This window comes from Curcuma longa, unplaced genomic scaffold, assembly GCF_044706935.1.
Source record: "Curcuma longa cultivar G26 ecotype Majalengka, Jawa Barat unplaced genomic scaffold, ITB_CL_G26_1.1 utg18532_np1212_1030455_RagTag, whole genome shotgun sequence".
Classification (NCBI taxonomy): domain Eukaryota; kingdom Viridiplantae; phylum Streptophyta; class Magnoliopsida; order Zingiberales; family Zingiberaceae; genus Curcuma; species Curcuma longa.
The window spans coordinates 433435-448043 of record NW_027435598.1 but is presented as its reverse complement, the minus strand read 5'-3'; the positions used below and the strand labels follow the sequence as shown (position 1 = coordinate 448043).

Below are 14609 nucleotides of genomic sequence, written 5' to 3'. Positions count from 1 at the left end.
CCGCCGACTCCGGCGGACAGCAGCTCGTTGGCCTTCTCTCTCGATCCGTCATACTCCTTTCCGAGAGCGGCCCGAGAAGATCCAAGGAGAGAACCGAGGTTTTCGGTGGGCGGGAGTCGGTCATGGACCGGAAAGTAGTGGCCGTCTGCGTCGCCGCCGGCTTCCTGAGTCTCCTCTCCATGGCGCTTGCCTTGGCCGCTGAGGAAACTAGGATTAAGGTCGGCTAGCCTCATCGGCTCTCTTTCCTCACTTGTATTTTTGTTTCTTTTTTTTTCTCCCCCTTTTGTTCACGTTCCGTGCTTCTTCTTGCTTGGATCTAGTGCTATCTTCGATCATGGAGATGACATTTTGTCTCAGCATCTCTTTGACCTGTTCGTAGTCTTTCCTCCGACATCGCGGTGAGTTCTTCATTAGTGGACAGTTCGATTGATCGGATGGTGTTTGTTCTAGTGGAGTGGATACCGCAGTTTTGTTGTGTTCGGTAGTTGAGAGAAGATCGACAGGGTTGATATTGTTTTGTTACATTTCCCCCTTCATTTTCCGATTTGTTTGAAGGGATTGTGTCCAAGAAGGAATGTTTCATCTATGTGATCCATAGTGCCATCTTCAACACCCCTATGTTGTTTAATTCATGCGTGGTGTAGAATCCGTAGCTCTATCTGGAGGTTGTTGGACAGATGTTTCAGTATCCTTGATAATATGGTCTGAAAACTTTTCCAGAGTAGGACTTGGATCATGGTGCCTTTATCAAAATCAGTCTCCCATGTGGATTCCGTACCCAATTCGGCAAGGTGAGAGAGTTTAATCCTGACTGAAAGTGAAAGAGCCTTCGATCAAATTTCCCAGTTATGATTGAAGAATGAAGTTTAAATGGAGCTTGATGCATCTAGGTTTCCTGAAAGATGTTAAGCTAATCATATTTTCAGGTGCTTTAAAGCTTTTTTGGCAACTAGAGTGATCAAGAAAAGTTTTATCTTGCTGCTTTTGAAAGACAATGGATGATCGAGGCTTACTGATTGATGAAAATTGTTACCCAGAACCCTCATAGGATCAGGAGATGCAGTGCTGGCTGAAAGAATCTTCCATCGAATGTTATATTTTCATGGTGCATGAAGCATCTACATTTCCTGAAAGATGATAAGAGCTTGTTGTTCTTGTTGTCGTATGAATGAGACATACTCATTTAAGACAATTGTTACTCTGAAATGCTGTAGGATCAGGAGATTTGCCAGCCAATGTGATAGCAAATTTACTAATCATCCGATACTGATGTTAGAACAGAAGTGGAGAACACAACAGAAGACAAAACCAACACTGGCAATCAAACCACACAAACCCATGTCCATATGGGAGGAGGAAGCAATTCATTATGACAGCAATTTGGGAGAATCAATACAATAGACCTTAATGGTTAACAGGTATAAACATAATGATTTTTAGAAAATTGAACCAAAACGCAACAATTGACCATTTAGAGAGGTTGTACATGTTTAGATGGTTTGTAGTTGAAAGATAAGGTGGAAGTGATTCATCATCTTATATTCGCAAATTGAATGTTTTGTAGGATGTGGAAAAATAACGATTTATCATGTTTTTGAATGGCATGCTAATTTTACCTTCTAGGTTTCTTGGTTATATTTTTATTAATTGTTATTGCATTTCTATGAAGTAAGTGCGAACATATCCTGAAGATGACCTGTTGTAAGTTAATTTGTTAGCATGATGGCAATAACACTGGTGTTCTTTATCGAAGTGTATACTTGATTCAAATTGATCCAAAATTTTGCAGCTTTCTGATGTCCAAATAGTACAAGGCCGATGCATATTTCCTGAGAGACCTACACTAGTACTAGGTCTAATGTCATCGTTGGCTTTTATTATGTCCCAGGCAACCATAAACATTGTTGTAGGATGTATCTGTTGCAAGAAGCATCCTGTGCCAGCAGGCAGCAATTGGATAATAGGATTGATGCCACCATTGCTTCTTGGTAAGCTTCTACTTCTAAATCTGTTAAGATTTTATTTGTTTTCGTTCATTGTTGGTACAATAAACGTCCTAGTATAGTTTTTCATTGCCATTATTCGATAGATTTTTACATGATTTATATTGCAAGTAATATCATAACCAAATCATCTTATTTTACAATCAGTTGGTCTATTTCTTCGAACCTGAATCTTCCTCCTTAATCATGTCTAACGTTGTGTTCCACCTGCGGATAAGCACAGATCTTCATGCATCAGGTATGAATTACATCCAAAACTAATACATATTCTAATATACTTCTGGAAACACAAGATGAGTGCCAAGGGGTGTACCCTTTTTATTCAAACAAGAAAGGGGAAGTACAAGTAGTGTTGGAAGAGATTAAACCCTAAATATATCATCACCACTTCTTCAATCAATTGCAACCCCACCCACCCTGCAAGGCTAGACAAGACACGTCTAACCGTGCTCAACTAGCATAGTCGCACATAGCGAAGCTGCAGACAACCCTTTCTGTGCCCTTCATGGGGCACATAGACCCACACTTTCCGCAATTCTCACTGTCGTTCAGTAGGTCGACGCATGCACCACCGCAGCAAGACTTGTTGAAGCCACAGCGCTGCCCGCAGCCTCCGCAGTTCAGTATATCGCTCTGCACGTCAGCGCAGAGTCCACTGCACATGACGTTGGGCCCTTGACACATGCCTCCCTCGACCGCTAGGTGGCTTACCCCGAAGACCTTGCTTGGCCTCTGCCGAAGCCAATGCAAGTGCTACTATCGCGAGGACAAGAACAACGATGACCTTCATGATTCAGCTTTACTTGCTAACTTGCCGACTCACAAAGCGAGGGGGAGGGAATTCAATTTATAGAGCGGAGCGGTTTGTTTGAATTGGGAAGGAGATGAAAAATATGAAAGTGAGTGATTATGGCATTCAATTGTTCTGGCATACTAATAAAACAGATTCGTAACAGTTAATTCTAATTTCTATTTATTGCTTGTAATATATATATGATATCTGGTATTTCCATTTATAATTCCTTCAAATATAATTATATTTTCGGAGGAATGAATTAATTGTATTCCAACCAAATATAATTAAATGTGGAATCAACTTTCAAGAGAGAATCCTTCAATTTTATGATTAATTCCTGCTCTTTCTTTTCTCAATTTTTCATATATATTGTTATAAAAGAATCAATTATTTATATATTTTTTATTTTGGGAGTAATGAATTAATTGGTTCCGACCAAGTATAATTAAATGTGGTAATATTTCGATTCTATGGTATTCCTTTTTTCCCCTCAATTTTTCATATACGTTATTTTAAAAAATCAATTATGTTAAGACCGTTTATAACATACCGTTTATATTATGGAACAAACTTTTGATAGTTGTAGTTTCTATTTAAATTAGTATCCGATGATTTTTTTTTTTTTCAATCTATAGATTTAATTACTGGTATGTATCAAAAACACTTACGTGTTGACCTATAAATAAATAAATATTATTGTTTTGAAGGAATGATAATTTTATTCAACTTTCCTGATATTGAATTTTTATTTTTTTTCTCAACATTTTTTTAGATATTTTAACATTTCATATTTCATGGTTATAAAACTATAAACAAGTATACATAATCATTTTAAAATAACAACAAAAATAATTGTTTAAGATCATTTAGTAAAACACCATTTTGATGATACATGCAGAAATGTATTATATACCCAGTTAAAAAAGCCTTGAAAAAAAAAAGATTCAACTCGAACACATTTCACTTACCCAAAACTCCATTATAAATCTGGAAAAAAAAAAGGAGAAAGATTAAGTTGATTCCATTTTCTGTTTCCATTTGGATTAATTTTTTTTTTACTCCCCTTAGTTTGATGAGGTTACTCTGTACCAGCATTTCCACAGACTCACATGATATGAGATAAGAGAAGATCTGATGACTGTTGCTGTTGCAAGCGGAAAGTAAGGAAACCTAAAGGAATGCATCCACATTAGAAACTCACTCACACAACTCTGCCTGATACAACTTGATCCAGAAAGAAGTCTCAAGGAGAATCCAATGCTTGTTCATCTCCATTATGATTACCTTTTAAACCACAAAGCAACTCATTTTTGTCCTCTGAAGTACATATAAATTTTCTGCAAGGAAATGCACACTGATGTGTCATCATCAAGGAACCTAAACTTACTGCATAGAAATTACAAATTAATACTAGATATGAAGGGGGAAAAAAAGCAAACTAGAGAAATTTTGATCCATCTTGACAAAGCAATTCAATTATAGAGCAGAAAAATTTGAGCCAAGCTCCCACGGGCAAAAAAAATTTGATTCGAATCCCCAAGGGAACAATCAATTGGAGAATAAAATCCCTCCCATCTGAAGAGACTAAGCCAAGCACTTGGTGTTTCAACATTAGGCCAATTCCAGCAAAGAAACTGACCTATCGTCGATCCCACAAACTTTGGAAGGAGCAAAAGCGAGGAAAGAATGCTCAATTTCATGAGTGATTGAAGTACTTTAAGTAAATGGCAGGGGTTGCAGAAACTTCGAAGAGAAAAAATATGCACAAGATAGGATGTGTAGTAAAACCATGTTTTTGTAGCGAGCAAGGTTTTTCTAGTACTAACCTGAAGTACCCATAAGCTTATTAGTGTCTCTAAGCAAAACAGCCCAAAGCCCACCAAGTAAAAGATCTGTAATTAGGACAAAACGCATTGACTTTTACTATCACTGAAGAATTTTGATAATATACCAATTACCAAGCACATGTTAGCATAGAAAAAATAAAATGCTTTAAGACTAATAAGCATCTTGTAGACACATCAACAGAATCAGTTCTCATAATCTACAAATGTCAGAAATATAAATGCATGAACTCACCCCAACCAACGCATGATCTGAGAAGGTATCAATTGCTGCCAGGATTCCACTGATTAGACAGAAAGAAAATGACATCAATAATACTGCATGATCCTAACAAAGATTACAAGATGGTCTGAAACATTGACATCTCACATTATCATTTAAAGGAAAATCCTATGCATTCTACAATCGGGTACTTAGCCCCTTCTCAAATTTTGTTTTTCCTATGAGTAGGAAATAGCTTAAGAAATAGAGTAGGAAAAAAATCAAAGGAAAAATACGTGCAAATATTTCCTTACCTTGTATTTCAGGAAAGAAAACGGTTTTTCTTCTAACCATTCAAAGAGGTAAACTTTGAGGGGGAAAATATTGGATCGACATCACATACAACAACAACAACAACCAAATGTTATCCCACTAGGTGGGATCAAAGGAGAAGTCTGAATCAACATCACATGTGAAAAAAATAGATGATTTGTTAAAAATATTACAAAAAATCAAAAATAGATTTGAAATATATATATATATATATTTTTTTTTTTTGAATTTTTTTTCTGATCAGATTGAATCGACATTGTACATGAACCATGCTTTTTCTACCCAAATTATAAGTGGAAACAGAGGAAAGATTCCCTCAATTCTTTCCTTTCCTCCCTTATTGCCAAAGGAAACAGAGGAAAAACACAAATGGGAAAATCTTCACCCACCTTATTTAAGCACAGCAACCATTACCAGCATGCCCTTGCTCCTCTAGTCACAAAACACAAACGCACTAAGTGATGTTTGATAGAACGGGACAAAATAGAAGACTGACTAAACCAAGTGGTCAAGCATGCTGACTGAGTTGGCTGATTGATTGGGCAAGAAGGATCAACAGGATTGAAAGATGACAAGACTAACTGGGATGGACCATGAAGAGGCCAGACTGAATGATTGAATGGGGCAACATGACTAAACAAATTGGACATGCCAACAAGTAGACTAGATGACCTGAATGAATTGGATGGGCCCAACAGAGGCATTGGAACAAATGGATCAAACAAGATGACCAACCTACGTCGAGTGAAAAAATAGATTGGACAAACTAGGCAAGATGAGTGAACCCAACATGCCAAACAAATTAAGCACTTCAAGCCATTTGGGTAACAAACTAGACCAGTATGGTGGACTAAATAAATCTGACAAATTTGGTGGGCCACATGAACATCAGGCTCAATAGGATTGGACACAATTGAGAAAATTGGACAGACCAAATAGACCAAAATATAAGGTCAAACATGTTGGATAAATGGGGCAACCTGAACACACCAAGTGTGCCAAGCAAGTCATGCGACCAAAAGCTAGACGAACTCGATATGTCACATGGACCAGGAATGGATTAGATGGATATGACATAACAAATGGATCATATAGATAGGGCATGCCATAAGAATCATGTAAGTCAAGTGAGTTGAATGAGCCAAACATATGGGGTGTGCCCAGCAGTTAGACATGTTGTGCACGCCAAACAGACCAAGAGGATTAGACTGAACAGTTAAGACATTCAAGGCAAGTAGGAAAAGCCAAATATGTTCGATGGGCCTACTCGACCAACAGGTTAAACTGATAGAGTAAAATCATTTTACTTGTCATTTCATCCCTTTGATGCAACCAAACACAGGAATGAGATAGATCAGTCTACTTTTGATTCCATTCCATCACCTTCACCCCAACATAACCTCAGATCACTGGACCTCCATTACCTGATCATGTGAAGACCTATAGCACTCGAACTAGGGTAGTGTACAACATGGGAATAAATTTAGGTGTTTGACACACCTGTTTATTAAACAATAAACAGGCTGTGATCAATGGGGCTATTCACCTACGACTCAATACACACATGAAGGGGGTGGATGTAGAGTCCACATATCAAAGGCAGATATGATATTTCCAAAACTGGACCAGTCCTTGAATTGGTTGAGTGATAGGTTCCTGGTTTAGTTGGTTCATTGGTTGGCTCAGGATAGTGTTTTTACAAATATGTATACATGTTGATCTACCACCACTAACTCCTGTAGTTGCATAACCTTTCCATTTTCCTAATCTCATCTAACAAGTTGTGACAAGGTAACCTCTCCTCTCTGCCAACAAACCTTCCTTCACTACCAGCTCTTCTTCTTCACCACCAGCTCTTCTTCTTCACCATCCTTTTCTCTCCTTCAGATCTCCTCGTTGAAAGGTTCCAGCAGCAAATCACTTCTCTCCCAACTCTTCACCCTTCTAGATATTGTTACTCCTAGATCTCTCCTCTTCATTCTTTCACTTTTTGTGATGCTAACCAATTGCTTGACAAGGGCAATGCATTGGTCATGGTGCATAAACATTGAGGATCACCCTCTTCAATTTTTTTTTTTGTTGGTTTGGATGAGGACACCAATTGTTTGGATCTACGCCGTTTCTTTTATTGTTGTGACTAATTGTAAGAAATGGATTAAATTTCAAAAATATATTAATTAGTTGGTATCAAGTTTAAGCGTATTGACTGGTTTTGCCCACGTTTGACTGGATTTGACTTTTTTAATTCCAGTTTTAACATTCGACTAAGAGGATGCATGCCCAAGTTTCCAATTTAGGTTGCACCAGCATGCTGGGTCCAATTTTGAAAAAATTGGCGGGCTGGAGACATATAAAGTTAAACGACAATGTTGCTGAAAAAGAAAAAACATATTGATCTTGAAGCACAAATTGCTAAACTTTAACCGTTCTGTGGAATCAGTCAACTCAATCCATGTTATCACGAAGCATCTAGTCACCCCAACTCATAAAACAATGCTGCCCAGAAGGAAATTGGTATCCAAATTATGCATCAAGGAAATTTACAAAACATGTATGCTTGTGAGAGAGTTTTATGAATGAAAATTCAATTTCAATACCATTTATAATGAATTTAAGTTGAAATTTTGACTTACGTTAATGACTTCCCATGGAATACAATTGGAGGGGCTATTGCTGCAAGGATACAGAAGCCAACGTGGATCTGAAAATTTTAGTTATAAAAATATAATCCAGACATGGAAACGGGTAGAGAAAGGACAAATGCAAGAAGATTTGCCAAAGCAGTTACCAGATAGAAGAAGAAAAACCAGCCAAACCTAAGTGCACTGTCAGTTCTGCTTGACCAAAGAAACAGCTTAGTAACAAGAAAAAGACCTGCCAACTTATGTGGCTCAAAAGTACTGCAAATAAAATATAGAATTCTAGATTGAAAAAAATACAAATTAAGTTTCGAGGCCTTAGCATTAGAACTTGTTTCTTTTCATTATCATAATTTGATGATTTTAGCACCCCCCCCCCCCCCCCCCCCCCCCTTTTTATCAATGGAGATTTAAAGCAAGCATTGAGAAAAGTGTAATTTAAAGCAAAAGGTACAATAAATTGTGAGGAAACAACACTAAGATCGATGAGAATTTAACAACTCAGAATGACAGTAGAAAGGTTAGCAGCCATTGCATTTCATTTACTCTTGTTGTATCACTCAATGGTTCTATCTTCAACATTACAAACAATGACATTCACCCAGTAGAATACGAGCCAAACAAGGGGATAGCAGAACTCATCAACCCAGAAATTTACAAGCCAAGCGATGGGATAGAAGAACCCTGTTTCCACAAGGACAAGGCAAACACAATGAATGCGGTAAGCTGTCACACCCTTAACAAAGAATACTTCACCAATCGCCAAGTAGGAACTTAAAGCCAACAATGCATCTCAGTAGATATTAAGAATCCCATGGTAATCATATGTTCATGGACAGAGACGTCAAATATCCAAAAAAACACAATTCTATGAATTCTTTATGAATAAACTAGCTTTGTGAAATCCATTGTCATTATGACTTTGATCCTTCACCAATCGCCATGTTACCAAAGAAGATTAATGAACAAATATCCTCACATCCTAACAGTATAGAAGCCACTATATGCTAGGCTATAGATGTGGTGCATGACCAATATTCGAGTAGATTAAATTTTAAAAACTTATATTCATATTGACTATACATTATATTAATCATTTATCAGATTGAATTGATTGGTAAAGATGTGTCATTTAGTTAAAGTAGTACTATGATCTTGCCCTCTAGACTAACGTTCATCTGTTCCTTGAAGTTCGTTCTAAGTGGGTCAGCATCTTTTGATCATTTAACTAATTTGGAATAAAAAATACTGCCAAGTAATTGTGTTGGATTGAGAAAATAAAAATTCAGTTATTGACTAGAACTTTGAATCTTGTTTGAAATATTTTATGCATTAGTTACATGTTGAAGTTAATCAGTTAGTAAAATGTTGTATAATCACCTTTTCTCCTGACATCAGATGTCCTAATTCTCTCTTATATAACTATGAAATACAAGATAATAAAATTAATACACAAGAAACATAACAAAAAAATGTAATAAGGATAACAACATAATACAGAATATTTAGGCAACTTTACAAAACTGACTTGTGGGTATTTATATATATATAGAAAAAAGAAGCAAACAAATTGCCCAAAAATGAATGTAGTGGGGATTAAACTCTTGTCCCCTTGCCTTTAGCAAACAAAATGATGGCCCACAATAGCAAAATACATTAGAGGGGGAATATGTACATGGTTTTACATAGGACCCATTATAAGGTCGGCATCTCTTTTTTAATCAATGTTGACCTACCCTTCCGCCCTTCCTACCAGGAACTAACTTCAAACCATCAATCTAAAACAAATGGATAATTAAGAAAGAAAAAATGAAGAATGTAGTTATCCATACAACAAAAATATGATGCAGAACTCTGTAACATACATATATTATCCCGTGCAGCTAAAAAATAAAACATAACAAATTTGAATGCAACTATAATATAAGGCATGCTTAAGCAATGTCTATGTACAGATTGGCATATTATAGAGCCTATAGGAACCTACCTCATTGCATGATACAATGGTCTGTACCAAAGCACATAGGAAAGAGGGCATCCAAGTAAAGCATAGATGACCGCAAGGAAAAATATTTTAACACCTGCAAAAATATTAAGATGTGGAACCATTACATATAGTAAAATGAAGGGCAAAGAGTGTGGAAGAAATAGGCCTAACAGCATAACAAAAGAAGAATGGATACAGTTCATAAAGGAATCTTTACCTCCCCCTCTAATCCAGCAAACCATCACAGCAATTACATTCCATGATAGACAGAGAAGAATTCCTGCAAACATGGAGCAAATGAACTTTCATTTGGAGTAGCATAATAACAAGATGGTTAAGCAGGCATCCCTAAATGTTCCCAAACCTGAGCATCAATATGAAAATATCAACAAAAAAAAATCAATCTAATGATACTCATCGATAATGAAATACAAATCTTTTGCTTTTGTGTGTGAAGCAATACAATAGAATGAATTCAAGTAGGTGATAATATGGCACAAGGCAATAACAGGGAAAGCTCTAGCAGCATATCCCAGAGCCATTGACACTGCACAAAGAGAGATGGCGTCCAAAGTGATTCTATACCACAAGCAAACAAAAGACCACCGAGCACCAAACCTAGAGTGATTGTGCTTGAAGGAAAAATAGATTGAAATACAAGAGACCCTTGCAGAGCTTGATCTGAGAATGGGTCATGTTGTCACTTGTTGGGAACATGTGTACCTAGAGGAAAGAATACAACAATCTAGGGATAGAAGCAATTACAACAAATCAAACTACCACCAAATTTCCCAAGCTTTTATCTTGGTGAAGCAAAAGAGTGTAGAATCGTCTCCTATAGCATGTAAGCTTATTTGACTCAAATAGTTGATGACTAAAATGAGCACTGCTCTAGTTAGTCCAATTGACCCAATGAAGTTGTTCGATAACAATCAAGCTATTAAAGATGTTGTCTCAAACATAGTTATTTAAGGCGTGAGGTGTCCAAAAGCGCATAGGTGGGGGCCTGAGACGCTAGGCGCAAGGTGAGGCGCACGCCTTACCGAAGTAAGGTGCTTTGGATATAAATTTTTACAATTCAAACATATATAGAAAATTTCTGTCAATATATTTCACTAACAAAATTATAATCCATAAAATATTAAACAATAATGCAAATATAAAATTCAGTAACAAATAAATACGTTATACACATAATTCAAATTAAAAAAACAAACTTCAAATATCTAAATCTTCATCATCTTCCTCAATCATATCATTATCATCATCGCTGGATGTTTCAGATTTGTATCCAGCTAAATCTATAGGAGTTTTATTGAAATTATATATATATATATATATATATATATATATATATATATATATATATATATATATATATATATGGGATAATTTTATTATGGTTTAATTAAGCTTATTTAAATTATCCTTACAATAGCTAGAAGTTGATTGAATTATTAACTTAAATTTTATTTAATTAAAAGCTAATTTACTTCCTGTTACGTGACATCGGCGACCGCGGGGCTCGTGCATATCATCTGCCAAGGCCGCTGGGCCCGCACAAAGCATCTGCTGCAACCGCGGAGCTCGTGCTATGCCTCCATGATCGTCGTGAGGGTTGGGCTTTTAAAAAAAAATCACTTCAATAAGTTGAGAAAATTCGCGCCTTACGCGTGATTGTCACCTCTCAAAGGGGCGCACTTAAGCATGCTTCTTTCAAGTAGTGTGCCTAGGTCACTACCCAGACGCAAATAGCAAGTCTGACCTCGCCTGGCGCCTAGGCACAGCCAAGCACGCACATTTCACAACTATTAGTATCAAATTCAATATTTCACAAAACACAAATATAAATAACTTGATTGACATTTTGAAAAGATGGAATTCAAGGAGCTCATCTCTTTGGTTATGAGCTTCAATTATCAGTATCAGATCAGTTAACTAAGTCCTTAAGAGATCCTAAAATTGAATACATTTGTGACAAGTTGGACTTGTTGGTTTAATATTAATGAAGCATCTTCAAGGGCTTGATACATAAATTGGCAGCATAGTGGCAGTACTCATAAGTTAGCAAACTACATGTCATCAGTAACATGATATGACCAAATGCTTCATTGATATATAAAATAATAACTCACAGTTCATTAACTCCTAATAAAATAGTAACTCTATAAAGAGCCTTCACATATTGTTTCCTATGGACAGTTATAGATTGACAGTGTTCCCTTTACTACCACAACGAAATACACATAAGTTCATCAGGGAAGAAAACTAAGCAAAACATAAGCCAAGAAGTCAATAGAACAATACAATAAAAGAACAAATCTATTTAGCATACTTCTTATCCATACTTCACTAAGAAAATGCAATACTTTAATCACAGACTCACATTATACTGTTCGTGCTTAATAAACTATCTGATTTCCAGTAATTTTAAATTTTTTCTAGAAAAATAGCAGATGGAATCCCAAAGAAAAAGCTTTATTTATAGTCAGATAATAAGAGCATACTATAAGAACAACAAAAACAGTGTTCAACGATCATAAAATGACAATAAAGGTTAAAGATTAAAATGAATGATGTGGCTTATACTGGCAATGAAAGATTTAAGATGCAGTGAGTTTATACCTAACCAACTAGCAAATGCCAGGTACTGCAACCTCTGAGCATGGACAGGGATTTCCTTAGATATATCATGATGGATGATAGGGAAAAATGGTGGCCAGTTCTTTTCTTCAACAGTAACACCAGCTGAATTCAGAGGCATTAACCATAAATCACTAATGATGCACTATTAGTTAACATAAAATGTATCTGTACAATGTAAGATGGATTATCTGCATACCTCTTGTCAATGAGTCCTCCCTTCGTTTAATATCCTACAGCAGAAAAAAAAAAGTTTTAAAAAAAACTAAGAATTGAAAAATGAAAATGAAAGAGGCATCTGATAAATTAAAAGAACGAGACAATTCATTGAATATGAAGTGATCATAACAGGATTTAAAAAGAACCAAAACAGTAAAACAACACAACATAAAGAGAAAAACGGGCATTATTTGTAGAGAACAACCATTTCCCTCTGTTTTAGGTTCTCTTCCCATTCGGCAAGTTCCCTCTCTCTTTTCTTCGAATCCTGTACCAGCCCAACACAAACATGTTATCTTGTCAGGCGATTACTAACAAATACTAACAACGATCTAACAGGACGAGAACACTCACATTGTCCAATGGTATGCCCATAGTCGCATCATTCTTGTTCCCAAATCCAAATGCTTTCGATGCCAACGTGGAAATGCGAGAATTAGATCCCGGAGCAGTGGAGTTCTACAGAGAAAAAACACAAATTGTTAGCTCTAAGTAAAATCATGCCATACACAATCGCATCTACCGACCAGTGAGACATACTAATGTTTTGCAATCCACCAAACAGCAACAAGCAGCAAAAAGAATATTCTAGTCCAAACTAATAGTTCAAAACCTAGATCTATTTTATTAGCAAGGGTTTTCTTCAGAATACGCCGTCACAAGCATGTTCTGCCAATTCGGAGCTCAGATCTCCTGGCGCCAATTAAAATGGACTAAAAATCGACTAAGAACCCTCAAAAGGGAGAAAATCATGGAGAAAATGCCACAAGAAGAAGGAGAGTGACTCCATTACCGAGAACGGGTTTACGTCCTCTTCATCGAACGGATTGGGATCCCGAGACATGGTTTAACGCGATCTAAGAGAAGAACCCCCTACTGGATACTGAAAGAGGATTGCTTCCGAGGCGACGAGGCTCTCTCTCACTCCCCCTCCCTGCTTTGGTGGTTCTGCCGGAGCAAGGAACCCGGCCGTGGTTGGCTTTCCTCTCTCCGCCTCTCAGGCAGAACGCGTGCTTTTAACTTTTTTTTTTTTTTTGCTTCTAGTGGCGGTTCTTTCTATCTTATGACCTTATAAAGCAATTTAATCACTGAAATGCCACTGCAGCAGTGATGCGGTGGCGTATCCAACGAGGAGGGCATATTCGTCACTTCGCTACGATGGATTCGCTGTAGGCTGTAGCCCGTCTTTATCGTGGGTTGAGGAATCTCAATTTTAATAATTTGAAGTAATTGCAATTATATTTTTAAAAAACAATTGCCAGGCGATGTATTAAAATATTAATGGGCATTCAAAAAAAATTAAATAAATAATCATTTAATTGCAGTATAATATACTATTAATATCAAATATTTAAATTCTATTCCAGCAAGTTTTTGATCACCAATCTGCCTATATATATATATATATATATATTTATAATTCAATTTGCATCCTTGAAAACATTAAAAATAAATAAAAATGCACAATTCTTTTAAAATTTGTAGGGTGTTTTCGTAATGGAATATAGAAGAAAAAGTAAAGCAGATCTCAGAAACAAACTCAAAAGACTAACCTGAAGAGTGTAAAGTGGGCTACCATGTTTTCAGTAGTCGCATTTCCTTATCACACAAGAAACTGTTTGTTTCAGCTTGAAGTCAACGTTATTTGTTCATCTCCTCTGCATCTAAAACATGGATAGACAGTTTTCAAGTATCAGACTTGCAAATAGCCAATGCAGCCAACATAAATATTACCAATATGGAAACATGGAAGTTTTGTTTTTTGGGGTTTTCCCCTTGATTTGATAAACCACCAATACTTGCACAATTCAAAATCATGGATGCGCAGAGAAACTAGGATTAAAAATTTAATGCAAAGGTCAAGGAATAGTACCGACACGCGTCAGCTGAGTCGATAGATATGCAATGACAAAAGATCTACTTTTATTGATCTCCATAGTCAA

General features: G+C 36.5%; 1 protein-coding gene across 1 annotated transcript; it reads right to left on the bottom strand.

Annotated features, from left to right (window-relative positions):
- Nucleotides 1-3914: 3914 nt before the first annotated feature.
- On the bottom strand, nucleotides 3915-13675 carry LOC141819777 (secretory carrier-associated membrane protein 4-like). The gene is made up of 12 exons (XM_074707029.1): nucleotides 13460-13675; nucleotides 13021-13125; nucleotides 12872-12934; nucleotides 12647-12680; nucleotides 12430-12552; nucleotides 10022-10084; nucleotides 9805-9898; nucleotides 7967-8012; nucleotides 7812-7879; nucleotides 4879-4927; nucleotides 4626-4691; nucleotides 3915-4136 (listed from the first exon to the last, which is right to left on the bottom strand). The coding sequence occupies exons 1-12, from the start codon at nucleotides 13508-13510 to the stop codon at nucleotides 4104-4106; spliced, it is 795 nt and encodes a 264-aa protein (XP_074563130.1). The 5' UTR covers nucleotides 13511-13675; the 3' UTR covers nucleotides 3915-4103.
- Between the last annotated feature and the right edge of the window lie 934 nt (nucleotides 13676-14609).

Excerpts from the sequence above, each read along its gene's own strand:
- LOC141819777 (XM_074707029.1), bottom strand. The coding sequence starts at position 13,510 with ATGTCTCGGGATCCCAATCCGTTCGATGAAGAGGACGTAAACCCGTTC. Across the intron at positions 12,681-12,871 it reads ACCTAAAACAGAGGGAAATG|GATATTAAACGAAGGGAGGA; the intron begins GTTGTTCTCTAC and ends TTTCTGCTGTAG. Across the intron at positions 12,553-12,646 it reads GGAGGACTCATTGACAAGAG|CTGGTGTTACTGTTGAAGAA; the intron begins GTATGCAGATAA and ends CTCTGAATTCAG.